Here is an 18939-nt window from a genome sequence, read left to right as displayed (position 1 = left end):
GCCAGTTGGCAAGACGGAGGTGGCGATCCTTCATGGTCCGCTCCGACATGTTCCCACAAAACGCACAGTCCTTCTCCGTGTGCGTCTTGTCCTCATGGAGACAGTAGAGGCATAACGAATGCTCGTCCTCCTTGAAAACATTCTGAAGCTGGCATCAAGGGCAGGTCCTGAACAGCTTCCCGGGCGTCGAGCTTCCTTTCTCCTGGGCCATGTCCGGGGTAGGCCTCGGAACTTCTGGGATCCTCCAAAAGTGTAACTCAACGAAATCTTCACCCTTGAGGGGCGTAGAAAACTCTGAAACGGATCCCCGTTGATCGGATGTAGAAACGGTGGAGCTTGAGGCTCTATTTAACCGAAAAATGAGAAAAATCTCCTGAAAAAGCGTGAAAACGCAGCAAAAGCTCGAGAGCTACAGCACAAGGACTCCCAACACTTGAACGTGCGGCAAAAATCTGAGGGGGGCTGCCAGAGGCAGGGTTTAGGGAGAGGGCAGTCATTGGCTGGTGGCAGTATGACCCAGAGACCAGTGATTGGTTACTACTAAGAAAGACAGATCAGAAATGAAACTGATACTGATTTTTTTCTATACCGAGGATTTCCGGCCTGACGATGGGGAATATTCATGAGCATGTGAATCCATGCCAGACCCCATGCTGGAGAATGAGGAATATCAAACCCTCTAACTGTAAAGGTGATGCATGCCCAGCTACCCTCATCAAGGACTGCACTGAAGCACTAGCTCCTTTCCTGACAGCCTTTGTCAATGCTTCCTTTGCCACGGGGAAAGTCCCTGCCTGCCTCAAGGAAGCCTGGGTCCGCCCTCTATTAAAAAAAACAACTCTTGATCTCACCTCCCCTAAAAACTATAGACCCATCACCACTGTCCGATTCCTCCTCAAAATACTGGACAAAGCAGCCTATCTGCAGGTTCAGCATTTCATTGAAGAGAATAAACTCTTAGGTCTCTGACAATCTGGCTTCCGCCCCAAACACGGGACTGAAACCGCGCTACTTGACTTGAAAAACCAGATGGACGACGCCAGAGACATGGGCAAACCAGCACTTCTCCTACTTCTCGACCTATCAGCGGCCTTCGACCTCGTAGACCATGACGTCCTATGCCACCACCTCTCTGCCACCGCTAAATTCTCCCCTGAGGCCACAGCATGGATCACGTCCTTCCTACAAGACAGAACCATGCAAGTATTCTCTGACTTAGCCTCTGCCTCACCCACCATCATCCTCTGTGGTGTGCCCCAAGGCTCCTGCCTCTCCCCCACTCTCTACAACATCTTCACACGACCCCTCTTCCTCATCCTCGATGCCATGGGCATCTCCTACACCAACTACGCTGACGATACCCAGATCCTCCTTACCCTCACTGGCAACTATGACACTGACTCACTGACCCTCAACAACCTCTACAACACCATCCAAGCCTGGATGGCAGACAATGGACTATGCCTCAACTCCGACAAGACCGAACTCCTACTGGTAGGCTCCCCCGACACGCTAAAAAATCTAGACTCCCAATTCAGTCATTTCACCATTGACTCCATTAAAATACCTGTCTCCGACTCGGTCAAAACTCTTGGTGTCTATTTGGATTCCAACATCTCCATGGACAGACAAGTCAACGCAATAGCCTCCTCAGCTGCGTACCACGCCAAACTGATCAACGCAGTCAGACCCTTCCTCTCCAAAGAGAATTGCACAAACATAGCCAGAGCAATCACCGGCTCCAGGCTAGATTACTGCAATGTAATCTTCCTAGGAACTTCCAACAAAAACCTGGAAAGGCTACAAATCATACAGAACAATGCCCTCCGCGCTGCCCAAGGTATCACGAAAAGAGAACACATCTCTGAGGCCAGAAAACTATCCCACTGGCTACCAATAAGGGAAAGAATCATCTTCAAAGCTCTGACGCTGACCCACAAGTGCATCCACCTCACCGCCCCGGTCTACCTCTCACAAAGAATCCACCCGTCTCCTCCACAAGGCCAACCAGGTTACCATATACCAACATGCTATGTGTGCCACAAGTAAAAAGAGCCAGAGCTGGACGATCCAGCTTCCCTTATCTCGCACCATCACACTGGGATGCCCTACCTCCCACAATCTGAGGTGAGCCCTCCCTCATTGCCTTCCGGAAAGCTATGAAAACCATCCTCTTCACATAAGGTCTCTCGCAGCACCATGTTTGCCAATAAACTGTCTGTAATGTAATAACCAAAGATACATGAGCTGTAATGACTAATCTGTTTGTAGCAATCATAATGTGCCAACGACTGCTACCAATCCTGTACCCCCTGTAACTAAGTTCCTGCAAGTAACAGCGCCACAATGCACCTGTGCTGTCTGCAAGCTATATAAATATAAATAAATAAATTAAATAAAATAAATTCTCAAGATAATTTTGAAGATTAGCAAATTACAATTGCCATTGTCTAAGGGTGGGCTGGGAGTGCCTAACTTCAAAGCATACCATTTGGCTTTTATGGCACACTTTATTTGCCTTTCTCAAATCAGTGCATGAAGATTGGATATGTGCAGAGTTTAGCAATGTAAGCCCATTATCGCCTTGGGCTATGTTAAGCAATAAGCCATATCGAGCGAAGATGGAGGATCCATTAACTAAGAGTTTACGGAATTCGTGGATGGCCTGGAATGAATGTTTGGGTTTCAATGCATTAAGAGATCCAGGTGTGTCAATCTGTCTGAATCCAAGTATTACACATGAAGGGAAAATTTTGTTCTGGCATGAATGGTTCCTAGGTGGGGTGCAGTGGATTGGGGATCTGTTCAGTGGTTTGACTTGGTTGATGGCTAGGGAGATACGGTTGAAGTTTGATATTCCTACTTTTTGTCTGGCAGACTATCGGAAGATCAGGAGGGCGGTGGGTGATGTGGAAATGGAAAAGAGAATCAATGTGGACATGCTGGGTTGGGTGCCTGGGGTGAGTGGTTGTGGCCTAGTTAGCTATGTTTACAGACTGATTGTGTCGAATTATAGGGCTAATGATGCTTTGAGACTGGTTTGGAATCGGAGGCTTGGTGAAGATATTACGGACCCCATTGGACGCGTATTTGTGAGAATGTTAAATTGTGTTCTTTGGGTCTTGCTGAAAGGTTGCGTCAAATTAAGATTTTGAATAGAACATATTGGACACATGAGAGGATGATGGAGAGGAATGAGTGACAGCTCTGAATGTTGGCCATGTTTGCATGAAGTGGGAACCTTTGAACATATGTTGTGGGAATGCTCGAGGGTGAGAGGTTTATGGTTTGAATTTTACCAGATCTGTGAAAAGATTCTAGATGAGAAGGTTCATATGGATTTTAAGACCATTGTGTTGGGTAGTGGTGATATGCTGGATGAATTGAGTACATCTCAGAAGAAATGGATCTTTCGGGGTGCAATGGTGGGGAAGAAACTCATTTTGAGACATTGGAAAATGTCTACCCGTTACAATTGAGATGTGGATTGACGAGATGCATGTTCTAGCGGAAATGGAAAGAGTATTGTATCAGAGGGAGAAGAAAAATGTGTTATTTAATAAGATCTGGAGTAAGTTTCTTTTATTCTACTAGACCTGTTTATTGATTGTACTGTGACTCCTGGGGGGCGGGGGGGAGAGGGGTGATTATGATGTATATAGTTTGATGATTTTTGATGTGATTAATGCATGTTGTTTTATTATTGTATATATGTTTCTCTGTTGAAATTTTTGTAAATAAATTTTTAAAAAAATAAAGATAACTTTAAAAAGCCATTCAGACAGCTTGACAGTCAATTCTGTTTTCTCCTGCGTTTGCTGGGGGAAAGTGGGATTGCTATTTTGTTTGAATTCTGCCATTCCCGAATACCTGCTCTCTCCTCCTATCTCTTTACATTGCCTATTGGGGGGTTGAGGGTGTGCAGTGGGAACCTTTAACCACAGTGCTATCTGATCTACACACACACACACACAAAAGTATTATTTCTGTGCTGAATTGTTTTGCTCGTTATTACTCCTTGTGTATTAAAGAGATTATTCACTGTTACATCACCCCATTGTTGATTATTGTATACCCATTAAAACATAGTGTGATTAAATTGTAAATACATAAATAAATATTTTAACACTGCAAACCAGCCTGATTCCTGGTTCAGTGTGACCGTGGGGGTTCCAAGAGAGGGCCGTGATATGAGTGGTATATCGTTCAGAATAAAATAACTTTTAGACAAAAATAAATAAGGATTTCAGTTGTGCATTACACACTAGGCATTGACTTAGGTGTGTGCCAGATTGAAATCACTTATATCACACTACGGTCCTTCTAAGAAATTTCACATAAAACTAACATTTCAATATTGCCACCCTCATACCCTCCAGAATATGTCCTATTTGTAGAGCTTGCACTACCAAAAATGTCTTTGAAATCCTCCAATACTAATATAGTGTGCTTAGACCAAGAGCCAGACATAACTTTTCCTATGCCCGTAGAATGAAACAATGCACCATGGCCATTCGCTCCCATCACGGTCAGCATTAACCATGAACAAAAAATCCTCATATTAATCTTATAGGATCCCTGCACTCTTCAACTCATTCTATTCGTATTCCTAACATAACATATCATCGCAAAATGACCCTTCCATCCACAATTGGAGCAATGCTTTTCAACTGCTGGACACAGTCTGCTGTTCACCAAGTGATCTGATTTGCTGCATCGGAAACAATAATTCCTGCCTCAGGAAGTGCAAATGTTCCTTGCGAGTCTTTTCTTCCTCTCTGGATTTCTCTCCTCACTGATCCAATCGCATATAGTTCATTCTTTTTTCTCCTTCTAATGCTTTCATGCTCATCTCAGACGTCTCTATGCTCTTCACAATCTCAATGGTCATGTTCAGATAGGGACTATTTTCCCTTATGCTTTTATTCTATGCGCTCATCAATATTTGGTCTCTCACCACTTGCTCAGGAGTGATTGCTTTCAAACTCGCAGTACAAAGCTACCCCTACCATTGCCACTACACAGTTATCTATGCATTACCCTGGAATTTGATTTCTGGAATAAAAAGGGAACCTCTCCAGAAGTACATTTCTTTTTTTCAAAAAACCTTTCCTCTTATCTTGCTAACCATATTGTGTAAAAATCCCTCTCTTCCTCATCAAAGCTTGCCGGTAAGTGCTTCATCAACATCACTGTCTCTGCAAATATAGCAGTTTTAAACAAGGATAACTTTTTAGATGCTCTCAGCACTTCACCGTCCTGGGTAGCCAGCAAGCCTGGAACAGTTCCTTCCATAGTTCCCATTTCATACTGGAATTGCCAGGTATACTCAAGAATGGGGGTGGCGTTGACACGGTCACCTCAGCAGGACTTCCTTTCTCCATTTCCTCTGGGACACACTCCTTCCTAATCTTATGCTTCTTTCACAAAGAGGTACTGTAATCAACCTCCCACAACTTGCTGCACAAGTTCCCTGCTTCCTTGTTCTTCAGCTTGCTCCCGGTCCTCCTCCCCAGGCTCCTTACCACCTCGGTTCCTGTTATTTTCTACTCTCACAGAGAGCAGCACTCCGTGAGTTAACTTCTAACCTCTTCAGCGCTCCGCCCACTCATGCAGACAATTGCTTTACACTGGCGTAAAGAGCAACGTGCTTAATTAGCACAGCTCAGTTCCTCCGCCAATGTACCCCTTTCTTCATCCCGCACTCGTCGCCACTTTGTGTAGATGATTGATGGGCTGGCACACGAAAAACAATAAGCACTATAATATTATTAATGAAAGCTGATGGGGAGAGAGACGAGCGTTGGCCTTGCCTGCACTTCAACCCTCTCTCTGCCACAAACGTCTTTCTCACAAAAATGTTCCATGTGGGACTCGCACGCAGGTAGGCCTGTGTGGACGTCACACACAACAAGGTGCCTAAAGTTTAGCAACCTGACCAGAAGGTTTCCTAGACAATGCTTGCCACCCTGTGGTACGGCATAGGCATCCAGTCACATGGTGCAGCTGTACATGTATGCAATGATCACAGTCTGCCATGCAAGATGGTCCAGCGAGACCCAGGTTCCATTGATGGTCAGAGGCGTGCTTCTTTATTGACTGACATCACGGCATCACAAGGTTCTCTTTTCTAAAGTGCTCTGGTAGTGGCACCATCCTCTGGCGATGGCAGATACGTGCTCCCTGAACTAAGGAGATAAATGGCAGACTTGGGAGCCTTGCGCTATGCTATGGAGGATCGAGCACGTTGATTCAAGCACCACGAGACGCAATAATGAAATATTGGGGGTTCCCTTCACAATGGACGCAAACTCAATTTAAGCACAAATAGTGCAGCCTCCCACTCATAATGCAAGGAGGCACCGTTAAAATATAAGTATTCCTAACTATTACAAGAACGGTGGGTAAAACGTAGGTGCAGCCTAACCAGGAAACAGTCACTCCAAAAACAAAACATTATTGTGGTGACATCCATTCGTAATTCTGTAGCTGAGTTTGAAGGATGCATGGTTCTTTCTGCTCAACTTTCAGGAAAACTATTGCTCATTTATGATTGGCTTAATTCAAGAGTTGTGGCAGATCTACATACAGTTAGGATAAGTGGGTGCCTACAGACACAGGTCAAATGTTGCGCAATGGTAGTTTTCACGCAGCTGCTCAATGGAAGGCTTCTCCTGCCTCTGCCCTGTTGTGCAGCACTGCCTGTGGCATGTGGTGCAGAAAGAAATAAAGGGTGCAAAGCTCTCTATAGGCAGGTGGTGGACTTGACTGCTCTCTTTGGCCTTCCAAGATGCTCAACGGCTCTAGCAGTCCCATCTCTCCATAGAGATGTTCCTTAGCGGCAGCTGACATCAACGTGCCTTGCTACATCCACAGTTGGCTCAATGGCTTTATTGTACCCCTTCATTGGTGGCAGAGTGCTCACCAGCTCTCCCTCCTACACTGGTAATTTTGCAGGGTCTCTTGACAGGATGCTCAAAGGCTCCCAGGCTTGTTAGGTTTCCTGAGAGTGGTATAATACATAAATAAATTCAGCTTTTGTAATGCGCTTCATATGCCTGAGACCAGCCTAGCGTTGGACCGGTATTTGCACGTGCGACACTTTGCCTTGTCTTGCTTCCAAGACAAGAATGTTGCCCCTGATCGATCGTCTCCATCCATCCCTCTAGGATGCTTTACTGCTTTTTGTATTCCATGAAGGCTCACAGGCTCTGTAGGTTTCCTCTATGTGGTACAGGATGCTCAATAGCTTTCTCTCTCCCATGAAGGCTGTGTGTTTCTTCTGTGTGGTACATGATGCACAGCGGTTCTCCCTACTTCACTAGGAGCCTCACAGGCTCAAGTAGGTACTCTTTCGGTCATGACAAGCTATTTAATGAGTCACCCTTTTCACTTGTAGCCTCCCAGCGCGGAGTCTGCATGGAGGTCTCACGTAAGGCTGCGATTTAGTCATATGCAGTATCTTTATCAGTAACATCTCCAACTATTGAGTTACATCAATGATCGCTCATCAGTGCATTCAGTGGTATATCGTGTCTGTCCCCTTCATAGGTCTAAATTAACTCCTTGGAACTTTCCCTTGACAGCTTGGCCAGGGTCCCAACTGCAAGGTTATCACCATGCTGATCCCAGTTCTACACAGACCAATTGAAAATATTTGCTATAACAATGTACAGTAGTTTGTGTAAAAATTGCGACACTGTCAACGACACCTCTAAACCTGGGGTCACGAACTACCAGAGCAATGCCAGAGCCAGACTTACCCGAGCGGTGGTGTGAGGAGTTGATGTGGTCTCGACATGACTAGAGCCGGCTATGCACATTGCTGCACCATGCTCTGAACTGGTGCCTATCAACCGACAAGGTCTCTTTCTCTTCTCTACCAGGTGGTTCTCGAATCACTACAGCAACCAGAATTCACCAGACACCTGGGATGGATAATAGTTCCTCGGAAGGATCACCACTCGGAGAAAAAGCATAAATATCACAGTGCACCTTGGCACAATGGGCAAAACCCAGCTTGGAAAGGAGGAACCAACTGGTTGCCAAGGCATAAAATAAGCAGTGTTGCATAGCAATTTGCTATGCAATTATTTAGGTTTGCGAATTAAATTGACACCTGTGTATCAAAGCAAGCTATTTAGGTTTCCCTGCTCAGTGAAAGCACAGCTCACCCTGCATTCCTCTCTTGCCCTGGTCTCTCTCCACCCTCTTTTCTCAGTTTACTGCAAGTTCAAAGGGGCTAAGGGAGAGAGAGAGATCCACAGTAACCCTCTCCTCCAATCTTGAGTGCCAAAGGCCATTGTGGGAATGCTAGGCAAGATTTTGTTTTCTTGTTCGAATAATTTTTTACTATACGTAACTGGAATGATACTTTAATGAAGCTAATTATATCCTGTCTGGCAAAGACCAGTATGTATTAAGAAATTCAATTCTTAAAAATGTAAGTTGTTACGTAATGCATAATTACGGTATTGCTACTGTAAAACTGTTTTGTCTCCAGGTTTCACAGTAAAATGTAGGTTAGTGCATCTAAATCTCATCGTTTCAACTATATTCTATTTAATTGGGGAAGATGAATCACATTTCCGAGTGATCACTTCTGAAAATGTACATAACATGGCCGAATGCTTTGGTTGAAAACCTAGGTCTGTGATATGCTCGTTGCATACATCTGTGCAACTGGTGCTCAACCCATGACCTGATCCCATACTAATTGACATTCTATCTTATCACCATGTGGCTTTTATACCAACTACCCTGAAAGTGAGATTGCCACAAACTGCAACATTCCAAGTAATTTTCCCAGGTCTCTGCCTGCCAAGTCATCCGCTCTGCTTAGTCTCTTAGTTTCTTTCCTCTTGCTTAAATAATACACAAAGCTAACTGGATGTTTACGCAAAGTAGTCATCAATAGTTCCATCCAGTCTGTACATCTACAGACCTTCTGCAATACCTTACATTGTAGTTTGCCTCCACAACTCGCTTTGCTCTATGATTACGATTGCATATATTCTCTATATATTCTCACCAGTTTTCAGAGCCTTTTTTCATATCTATTTATTCATTTGTGTCCATTCATGCAGCTTACCTTTTATATTTTAGACACTCATCCAGGGATTGTAAAGTCTACTCACCCACTCAAGTAGATTTTATGAAGGTTGAGTACCATTTGTGGGGATGTTTGAAACATTTATTTAACATTTACTTTGTTTGCAGTAAATGTCCATTACAAATTTCACTGTGAATGACTGGCCTCTGGGTGCCAAACAAAGTGGGTTTGTGGTGACATGCACCATTTTACAGAAAGCCGTTTTACATTTTTTGTCATCTGTTGGCATGGTTCGGGTGCATTTGTCTCAGGGCGATTAGGTGAACTAAGTTACTCAACCTGCAGGTCTAGTAGAATTTTAAAGAATTAACCAGCCGGACTCATCTCACTAATGTCTTACTGCAGCGGCAGACAAAATTCTATATTGATGCCCGTTTTAGGTACAAATAACATCTGTTGACATGAAAAATATTGGTACAACATTGCTAATCAAATGGGTTGGTTTGCTAATCAGAACATTGTAATTAGCAAACCTGCTAATCAATTAAAAAAAAATAATGTATGCCTTGGTTTTCTCACATGGAAATGGGCTAGGCTTCCCCATTCAGGAGCCAAATGGAAGACGCAACACCTACCCCACAAACCCCCACCTGGCGACATGGGAACAATGGCAGAAACTAGCAAGAGACTGCTCAAGAACACCACTGATTTACCAAGTGGAGGGGGGTTGATAGTAGGAGTGTGAGAGGAAGTGAGAGCGAGCGTAAGAGCTAAGTAGAAAGGAGAGTAGAGGCAGGGGTAATTTTGAGAGGAGTGGGATTTAGAAGAAAGGCAGATCAAATCAGGAGGGAGTTGGGGGATGGAGCCAGGAGAAGGGGGAGAGAATGATGAAACCAATAGACTGAGTGTTAAGAGAGTAGATAGGAGAAAGGAGATGGTGGAGATAGAGATAAGACCAGGAGAGAGAATGTGGAGAGAGAGAGAGAGAGAGGAGAGGAGACAGGCATAGGAAGAAAGAGTGAGGAAAAGGTTGAGAGACATCATTTGGAGGAAAAGCATGCTACGGCAATCAGACTACCCGGCTAAATCACATGAAAAGTCACTGAAGGAGTCCGAGAGCGAAGGTCATGGTCTTTAGGACACTATAGGTCACCCGGCTATACTGAAATGGCAATGCAATAAGACTTGTTGGAGTAGGGAGACTGGCTTGGGGAGGTGTAAGCACACTGAAATGTTGAGTGAAAAGGTGCACAGGGGCCCCAACTGGGCTGCAAACCCTTACTGACTTTTTATAATAGAAACTGATAAAAATTGGATTTGTCTAGTGACCCAATTAAAACCTTGTCACAAAATATACCAGCAAAAATGTGGAAACTCATGCAATAAATTATTTATGTAATTATGCATGTACAGGCATACAGCACATATGTCATGGTGTCTCCAGTCCAGACACGTGGACAGATGAATGCACAAAGGTAGGCACTGAAAATGAATTCACATATCAACAAAAGCATGTTCTGAAGCATGCATTGATGCATTTGAAAAATTAACAAAAGCATGTACACAGGAATGTGCAGATAACAGCAATCAAGCATCTGCTACCTTTCCTATTTTTCGATGGTCCCGCTTGCTAGCCTCTTCCTGTAGTCTGTCCCATTCGTTCAGTTGTTTGCCATCTGGGAATGAAATCCCATACACCCTCTGCAGTGTTTCCTGATTGGGATCCCCATTCCAAAAGGAAGACGAATTCTGCATTAAAAGAACACAAATCAATTTTCACATAATAACAATCATAGCTGTACTTTGGCAACATGCGGCCATACCCAGGTTCCTAAAGTTGTAACAGGACTAGTATCAATAAACTTGGCATCTACATCGAACACAGCCAACAGACTATTTATAATAAAATGTTGTAGCTGGATAAAGGAAAAGGTGGGGCCTGAGCACTTCAAAGCAGTGTTAGTGCACACCTCCCTTTAAAGAGAGTGATTCAAACAATGGTCGGTTAATCCTGAAGAATATTTGAGGTGCTGGGGAGGAACTATGGTCCTGGCATAAGACCACCACAACATACAACAGCAATAGAAGATCCAAAATTAGGATCCTCCCGTCATCTGCACATGTTTTGTACAGTACTTGATAGTTAATGTTAAAGGTATTTATATAGCGAACCGTCACCAACGGAGTTGGTCTCTGGGATCTGAGGCTGATCTGCAAACAAAGAGGTGGGGGGACGGGTGAGTGGGTGAAGAGATCATGAAAAAGTGAGAAGGTGGGGTCCTGTTGGCAGCTTCAGTTCGGTTTTCACTGTGCACTGAGCTTGGGTGTGAATATAGGATCGAAGCGAGTCCTTGTGTGCTGTTGTTGCGATCTAAGTGTTGATTGTTGTTGCGGTGTGGTCAAGTCTGTGCGGTTTGCTGTGAGACAAGTGGTTTTGTGGGTTATTGTGTGCATTAACTATGCAGAAATTTGAGGTTTTGGTTAGTGGGTTATATGTCTCTTAATCCTCGTGGTTTGTTATATGTATCAGGTTGTCATACTGGGTAGGTTTATTCTTTCTTGCTTTGTGTGCAGGGGACAGCAGGATCCTAATTTTGGATCTTCTATTGTTGTTGGGGCTTGAGCACTTGTCAGGTTTGCAGAGTGTTAATTAATGCAAAGTGCCTCATACCAGATTCCTTCCACCTCTAAGCACTGTAACAATAGCTTCTATTATTACCCAATGTAATTCTGCTAGTTGCATGTTCAATATATGCTTGTTCAATCTTGGATTAGTAATTCATTAGATAATAGGATGTCCTTCTTGGAGTCATCCTGGGTGTCCCGTGTGTATTTGGTGTGAAATACACACGGGACGCCCAGGATGACTCCAAGAAGGACATCATATTATCTAATGAATTACTAATCCAAGATTGAACAAGCATATATTGAACATGCAACTAGCAGAATAGAATGCAAGCAGACTCACTAAAGGTTTTCAAGAAGAAACTTTGGCAAAATGTTCCAATTACTCCAACATCACAATACACAATGGTACTCATATACTTAACAGAATATCTCAAGCAACAGCATTTGCCTTGAAAAAGATCATGGGTCGAAACACGTGTTGGCTGTGGTTATGAAAATTAAATTCAACCTTTGAAAATCACCAAATGTGTCTGATTACTGTTAGACTACTAGACTTGAAAAGAAAGAGCATCATTATATATTACTGTACATTCTTAATGAGTACTAGATCAATCTTGATAGCAAGTTATTTTGAATATATATAAACCCATGATGAGCGCAGAATACTGGTCTATTTCATACCTTTTTACATGTTCTAAAGCCTAGGGTAGGACCTATATTATTCAAAATCATGAAGTAGAGACAACTCTGACAGGTTAGAACACTGAAAAGATTATGCAACTACATCTTTCAGTATTATTAAAAACTATGTAATCATCAATACAAAAATTCAGACAAAAAATCAAACACATGATTATCTAAAACACAAACACCAGGTGCTATTCACTAGTCCTGTCGTTTACAGTTTCCAAATGGGTGGACTGGGCAACAACACATGCAAGAAATGTAAGTTAGCTTTATAACATGGTTGTCTTGTAGTTCGTAATAAAGAAGAACCAGAAGGCATACATGAGCTTGATGTTCGTATTGATCTCTTGACACTGTATTAATTCACAGGTTGTAGTCTCAACATGTTTCAGTAGTTAAGTACATAAATGTTGAACATTCTTCAGGAGTAGATCACCCAAGAATTTTAAAAGAGCGTAAATATGCTACAGTGTTTGCAAGTGTTCATGTGTGGTTTTTCTAACACATTCTTAACCTGATAAAACACAAACATAGATACAGTAAGCTATTGTTGCTAAATATCTAATTGTGCTCATAATATGAGCTGGAAACCTTTGGAAGTGGATGATTACCTACATCGGTTTCTTGAGGGCGAACACACTGATGTTTGTGGTTTTCGGACTCTTGTATGGGTCCTTCTTGGTGCCTAGCTAGGCGAAAAGCATAAGGATATGCTTTTACTGTCGCTTATGTCAGCCTCCTAGGGTTAAAATCCAATACTACACCATAAACCTAATGTATAACTGTTTACAGAAACGCAAGGGCACCCACCTCGCGTTAATCTCGTGTATTACCTTCCACGGGTGGGTAGCATAGCGTCGATGGTGCCTGTTGGTATGGTGTAGTAGGTAAGTTACCCTGTAGCCATCTGTTATTCTCCATTCCAGATGGATATTGGGTCTGGGGAGATCCTCCAAAAACAGGGGTTACAGCAGGAAACTAGCTGTGGTTCTCTTGGTTCACTGTATGGCCTTAACAGATCAATAGTGTGATCAGTGTGTGTAACACGGAATGAATTCCTTCCTCGAGGTTATTTTCATACACACATGGTAGCGGTGCAGGTGCGTACAGAACTTGCTTCAATCCTGGTACTTTGTCGGCATCAGCGTGTTAGCATAGGTGCTGAAATGACAGAGAACTACAGTCCGTGTGCCTTGTAGCAGAGGTTATTGTGGCCGATCAGAGATTAGTAGACACTGTGTGGGTTCTATTGTTAGAGATGTCAATAGTGGATCTCTCACCTTGACGCAGATTCTGGTAACCGTGTGTGCGAATACTCAAGGTTGGGTTGTCTTGCTCTGCTCGAGGCGTGCTGTTGGCAAAATCGGGCATGGCTGCCGCAGCGTTTCACTTGTAAGGATCTCAGGCGGTTAGCATCGGTTGCTAGGATAACGCTCATCGCCGTGGACCTGCTTTGTCTTTTGTCGCTGTTCTTAGGCGAGCTTACACCATGGGCGCCATCTTGGAGTGGACGTTATACTGTGGAAAGAACCTACTTATCCCGTTTTAAGTCTCACTTGTGGTACTGGAAATTAAATATTTTGCAAGTAGGTCCTTTGATATGTGGCTCCTTTCATATTAGGGGTCTCTCTGTAGTGGTGTGTCTCATGTCTGCTGAAGTTTGCTGTGGGCCGCCATGGGTGGAGGCTGCCCCCCCGTGGGTCTCTAGTGTGCCAGTCTCATCTATAGGTGCTGCCCATCCGCATGTGGGTCCTTTAATTTGTTCCGCCTTAAATATTAGGGAGCTCTCTCTAGTGGTGTGTCTCCTGTCTGCTAAACTTTCCTGTGGTAGATCATGGATGAAGGATGTCCCATCATGTGCGTCTCCAATGTGTCTGTCATTGTAACGCTCACCTTGTATCCACAGGAACGCCGTTCGACAGGTCTGGACGCTTCTGGAAACACTGCACCTTCTCTGGGATTCGTGCTGCCAAGGGCCAAGAAGACAGGAGGTGGGTTTTAGCTACTACACTTTCCCTCGAGGCCCACCTCCCCGTACTCCCCTTGCAGTTCCCCTTGGGACTTTTCTCACCTTGGTCTTCATTAAGGTGCGCTTTCCATCCTGCCATGCTGGGCAGGGCGTGTCGTCGCTGGGCACCGTACTGCGAGTTACTTCACTGGCGTGTGCCTGGAGTCCAGACCGGCTGCGACTCCACTTTTGAGGTAAGTCTTTCGTATTAAGAATGAATGTCTGTATTTGTAGATCCCCGAATAACCTTCACCTTCTTTCTTGCAGATGCCGAAGGGATGATTGAGAAGTCGAGCAGATGCAGGAGGCTGAGCTCGAGAAGGCAAGGCGCGCAAGGCGCGGTGTTAAGAGTGTCCTTGAAAGTTGGCTAACCTGTGCTGTTCCTTGCAGGTTACGGGAGGAATCCTGGAAGATGGTGATTGAAGAAACCTGACGCCGGGTGGACGATGTTCGAGCGGCGGTGGACTTCCAGGAGATCTTGGTAAGTAAGCTTACTTAATGTCTTATTCTCGTCCTTCTTCCCAGGGATGTTGCTGGAGATAGGCAGCAAAGGTCCAGGAAGACTCCGGGTGGATGGCAGAGCTTGAGGCTGGGCAGGTAAGGATCATCTTCTTCTCTCGCCCGTGCAGGCCAAGATGCTGAGCAGGACCCAGTGAACGTCACGCTGCAAGAGCAGAATAACGTGAAGCGCGTGCCTCGGGTCGGGCGTGGTTTAAATACCCAGCAGGTATCCCAGGTGCCTTTGGGGCGGGCCTCGCCCTGGATGCAAGACTGCTTGTTGCAGTTCCCCATTGATCCTAGTGGGGGCAGCCATGTTAGTCCATTGCCCATTGGAATCCATACCTGCCATGTGAGTCTGATGCCAACGGTGCCAGGATTGACTCCAGGGCACCCGAGAGGGGCAGAATTGGGCCCTTCAGGCCTTGTTCAAATACTGTGGCGTGGGCCAGGGATCCCGAGTTCCTTGGCCTGGGGATAAGGTTGTGACAGCACTCCCCCCCTAAGGCCCCTCTCAAGGTGGTTCTCCTGTCCGGACCTGGCTTGGTGGGGTACTCTCGATGGAAACACTGAAGCAGGCGCGGAGCATGGATACACTGGCTGGGTTCCCACGTTCTGTCCTGTGGACCGTACCCCTTCCAGTCCAGCAGATATTAGAGTTTTGTTCTCACATACTTGGAGTCCAAGATGTCCTTTACTTCGTATTCGGGTTCCCCTTGAATGATTATAGGCCCTGGTGGAGTAGTTACTCGAGTTCCCGGCTTCACTGGTTTCAGAAGAGATACGTGAAATACCGGGTGTATCTGCATGTGGGCTGGCAGCGTGAACTTGACTGCAGCTGGGTTAATGGACTCAACGGGATACGGCCCTAAAAACCGTGGGCGAAACGTCCGAGTCCCCTTTAAAGGTATATGTTTGGAGGCTAGCCACACCATATTCCCTACTTGGTAGACAGGGGCTTTGCTGCGATGCTGATCCGCGTACCTCTTCTGGTGCGCCTTGGCTTGTTGCAGGTGTTCTTGGGCTCTCGTGAAAGCCTGCGAGATGGTCGTGTGGAGGGTCGTGACGGCCAGCATTTCTAGGGTCATAGGGACGTCTAGCTAGGAAGTGCGAGGGTGCCTCCCATAGACCGTAAAGAACGGTGTTTGCCCAGTCCTGCTGTGCAACGAGTTATTACAGGCGTACTGGGCGGTCCATAAGAGATCCTTCCAATCCCCTTCCACCTGGTGAAGCATGCAGCGCAAGTATTGCTCGAGAGTCTGATTCATCCTCTCCGTTTGACTGTCTGTTCTGGGGTGATGGCTTGTGGACAATCGAATGTCTATTTGGGCCAACAAGCAACACTTTCTCCAGAAGTTGTACACAAATTGGGTACCACGATCCGAGATCAAAACTGATGGGAATCCATGCAATCGCACCACGTGCTCGAGGAAGGTTCTGACGAGACTGGATGCATTAGGCAGACCCTTGAACGGGAAGAAGTGGGCCATTTTGGAAAACAAGTCCACGATTACCAGGATGGTGTTATAACCATGACAGAAGGGTAGGTCGGTAATGAAATCTAGTGATAACGTGTGCCACGGGGCCGGTGGGATGTCCAAAGGTTGTCAGAGTCCAGCGGGTCTTTGCTTGGAGGATTTGTTCTTGGCACAGATACCGCAAGAAGAAATGAAGTTAATTACATCCTTACGCCACATTGGCCACCAGTAACTTCGTTTCACCTTAGCCAAGGTCTTAGAAATCCCCAGGTGGCCTTCCATGAGGGAGTCATGATACTCCGAGATGACCTGTTCTTGAAGTTCATTCACCGGTATGAACAGCTGATTTCTGTTATAAGGCAATTGGTCCTTAACACAGTAGTGTTCTCCTCCGGAACCCCACTCTCGTAGTTGTTCCTGGGTTAAAACTTGCCGAACTTCGTATAGCAGCTCGTCCTGAGTCATGGTGGGTGTGATGCCCAAGATTCTATCCCCTGGAATGATGGCCACCGGGTCAGGAGGTATATGCGCCACCTCATCGGTGCCCATGCGGGAGAGAGCATCAGCCTTACCATTTTTAACCCCGGGTCGGTAAGTGATCACATAGTCGTACTCTGCAAAAAAAAGGGCCCCGCGTAGCTGGCACAAAGATTGAGCCTTTGCATCTTTTAGATATTGGAGATTTCTGTGATCTGTTATCACGGTGATGGTGTGTCTGGCTCCCAACACGTAGCGCCGCCAAGCCTTGAAGGCAGCCTTAATGGCCAGGAACTCTTTATCTGTGATGGCACAATTGAGCTCCGGCGGCGAGAACTTTCGTGACCAAAAGGCCACTGGATGTAGCTAGCCAGTGTGTGGGTCCCTTTGCGATAATACCGCACCCATTGCCATACTGGACGCATCCGTTTCCACTACATAAGGAAGATCTGGACGTGGATGTCGCAAGATTGGAGCAGTGGTAAACTTCGCCTTGAGTTCCTGGAAGGCCTTTTCAGCCTCTTCTGTCCATCGAAACGTCTTGTTGCACTTCCTCAATAATGAAGTAATCGGGTGTACAATTTGGGAGAACCCAGGAATAAAACAGCAGTAAAAGTTTGCAAAGCCCAACATACTCTGGACTCCTTTGATTGAATTCGGCGCTGGCCAGTTGAGAACCGCGTCAACCTTTTGAACATCCATTCGTATGCCTTTAGGTGAAAGGATGAAGCCCAGGAAATCTACTTCCGTAACATGGAATGAGCACTTCTCCAGCTTGGCATAGAGATGGTGTTGACAGAGCTTGGCCAGAACTCCCCGTACGTGCCCAACGTGATCTTGGTCGGATGCCGAATACACCAGTTTGTCATTGATGTAAACTAAAGCGCAGACATCTATTAGCTCTCTCAGGACATCGTTCATGAAGTATTGGAACGCAGCTGGGGAATTGCACAGGCCGAAAGGCATCACTTGATATTCGTATAAGCCGTACTTGGTACAGAACGCCGTTTTCCACTCGTCCCCTTCCTTAGTGCGCACTAGATGGTAGGCACCTCTAAGATCCAGCTTGGTGTAGAGCTGGGCTTCCTTGACCTGATCTAATAACTCTGGGATCAGAGGCAGGGGATACCGGTTCTTGATGGTGATTTGGTTCAATGCACGGTAGTCGATGCATGTTCTTAATTCTCCTTCTTTCTTCGGTACGAAGAATAACGGAGCCGCTGCCGATGACTTAGACGGGCGAATGAAGCCGTTGGCTAGGTATTGTTTCAGGTACGTTTTCAGGTGTTGGTTTTCAGGTTCAGTGAGCATGTAAATTCGCCCACATGGAATTCGGGCTCCAGGTAACAGATCGATATGGCAATCCTTGGGCCTGTGGGTTGGCAAGGTGTTTGCTTGCTCCTTTTGGAAAACATCTTGTAAGTCCTGGTATTGCATTGGTAGAGTAGCGACCCCCGCAGTACACTTACAATACCCTCTTGGGCGGAAGAACTAGCATGTTTCCCTTTTCGTCCTGCTGGATAGCAAGTGTGCGTGCAGCCATGGGCTAAGACCAATTCGCGAGCACGCCAGTTGATCCGTGGGTTATGTGCAACAAGCCACGGCATCCCCAAGATTAGCCAGAATTGCAGTGCTTTAGTAAGTTCAAAGGTGATGATTTTGCGGTGACCATCTTCACACAGGAGAGTGAGTTCTGTGGTGCATTCGGACACAGGACCCGAGGCGATCTCAGTGCCATCAACAGTGAATACAGTCTCTGTGGTTGGCTTAGGGCAGAGTGATAGCCCCATCTTTGCTGCGAGGTCCTGATCTATATAGTTCTCCATTGCTCTGCTATCAATATAAGCTTCCAATGAATGCATGTTTGATGGCTGCTGGTGGGTGATTAAGATCATGGGTAGAGCAAAATGGGCAGTCTGTACTTGAATCTCTTCGCTCGACAATTGGACCCCTACAATTGCCGGGCTTGGCAGTTTTCCGACTCCTCACTTGGGGTTTCCTTATCTGTAGCTCCGACGGTTCTTCTTCGCGGCTTGACAGGACATTCCTTAAGGAAGTGGCCAGCTTTCCCGCGTTATAGGCACAACTGCTGCTCTCTCCTCTTTTCTCGC

General features: G+C 45.6%; 1 protein-coding gene across 3 annotated transcripts in view; it reads right to left on the bottom strand.

Annotated features, from left to right (window-relative positions):
* The window catches only part of TARS2 (threonyl-tRNA synthetase 2, mitochondrial), a 1102517-nt gene that overhangs the window by 400525 nt on the left and 683053 nt on the right, over positions 1–18939 (bottom strand). For all 3 annotated transcript variants that reach the window (XM_069649728.1, XM_069649729.1, XM_069649730.1), the window contains one exon: positions 10655–10801. In XM_069649728.1, coding sequence (XP_069505829.1) covers positions 10655–10801 — 147 coding nt within the window. The remainder of the gene's footprint in view (positions 1–10654; positions 10802–18939) is intronic.

The sequence above is a fragment of the Ambystoma mexicanum genome, chromosome 1p (genome assembly GCF_040938575.1).
Source record: "Ambystoma mexicanum isolate Mex_15411 chromosome 1p, UKY_AmexF1_1, whole genome shotgun sequence".
Lineage (NCBI taxonomy): Eukaryota > Metazoa > Chordata > Amphibia > Caudata > Ambystomatidae > Ambystoma > Ambystoma mexicanum.
The sequence above is the reverse complement of the archived record's forward strand: the minus strand, read 5'-3'. Positions and strand labels throughout refer to the sequence as shown.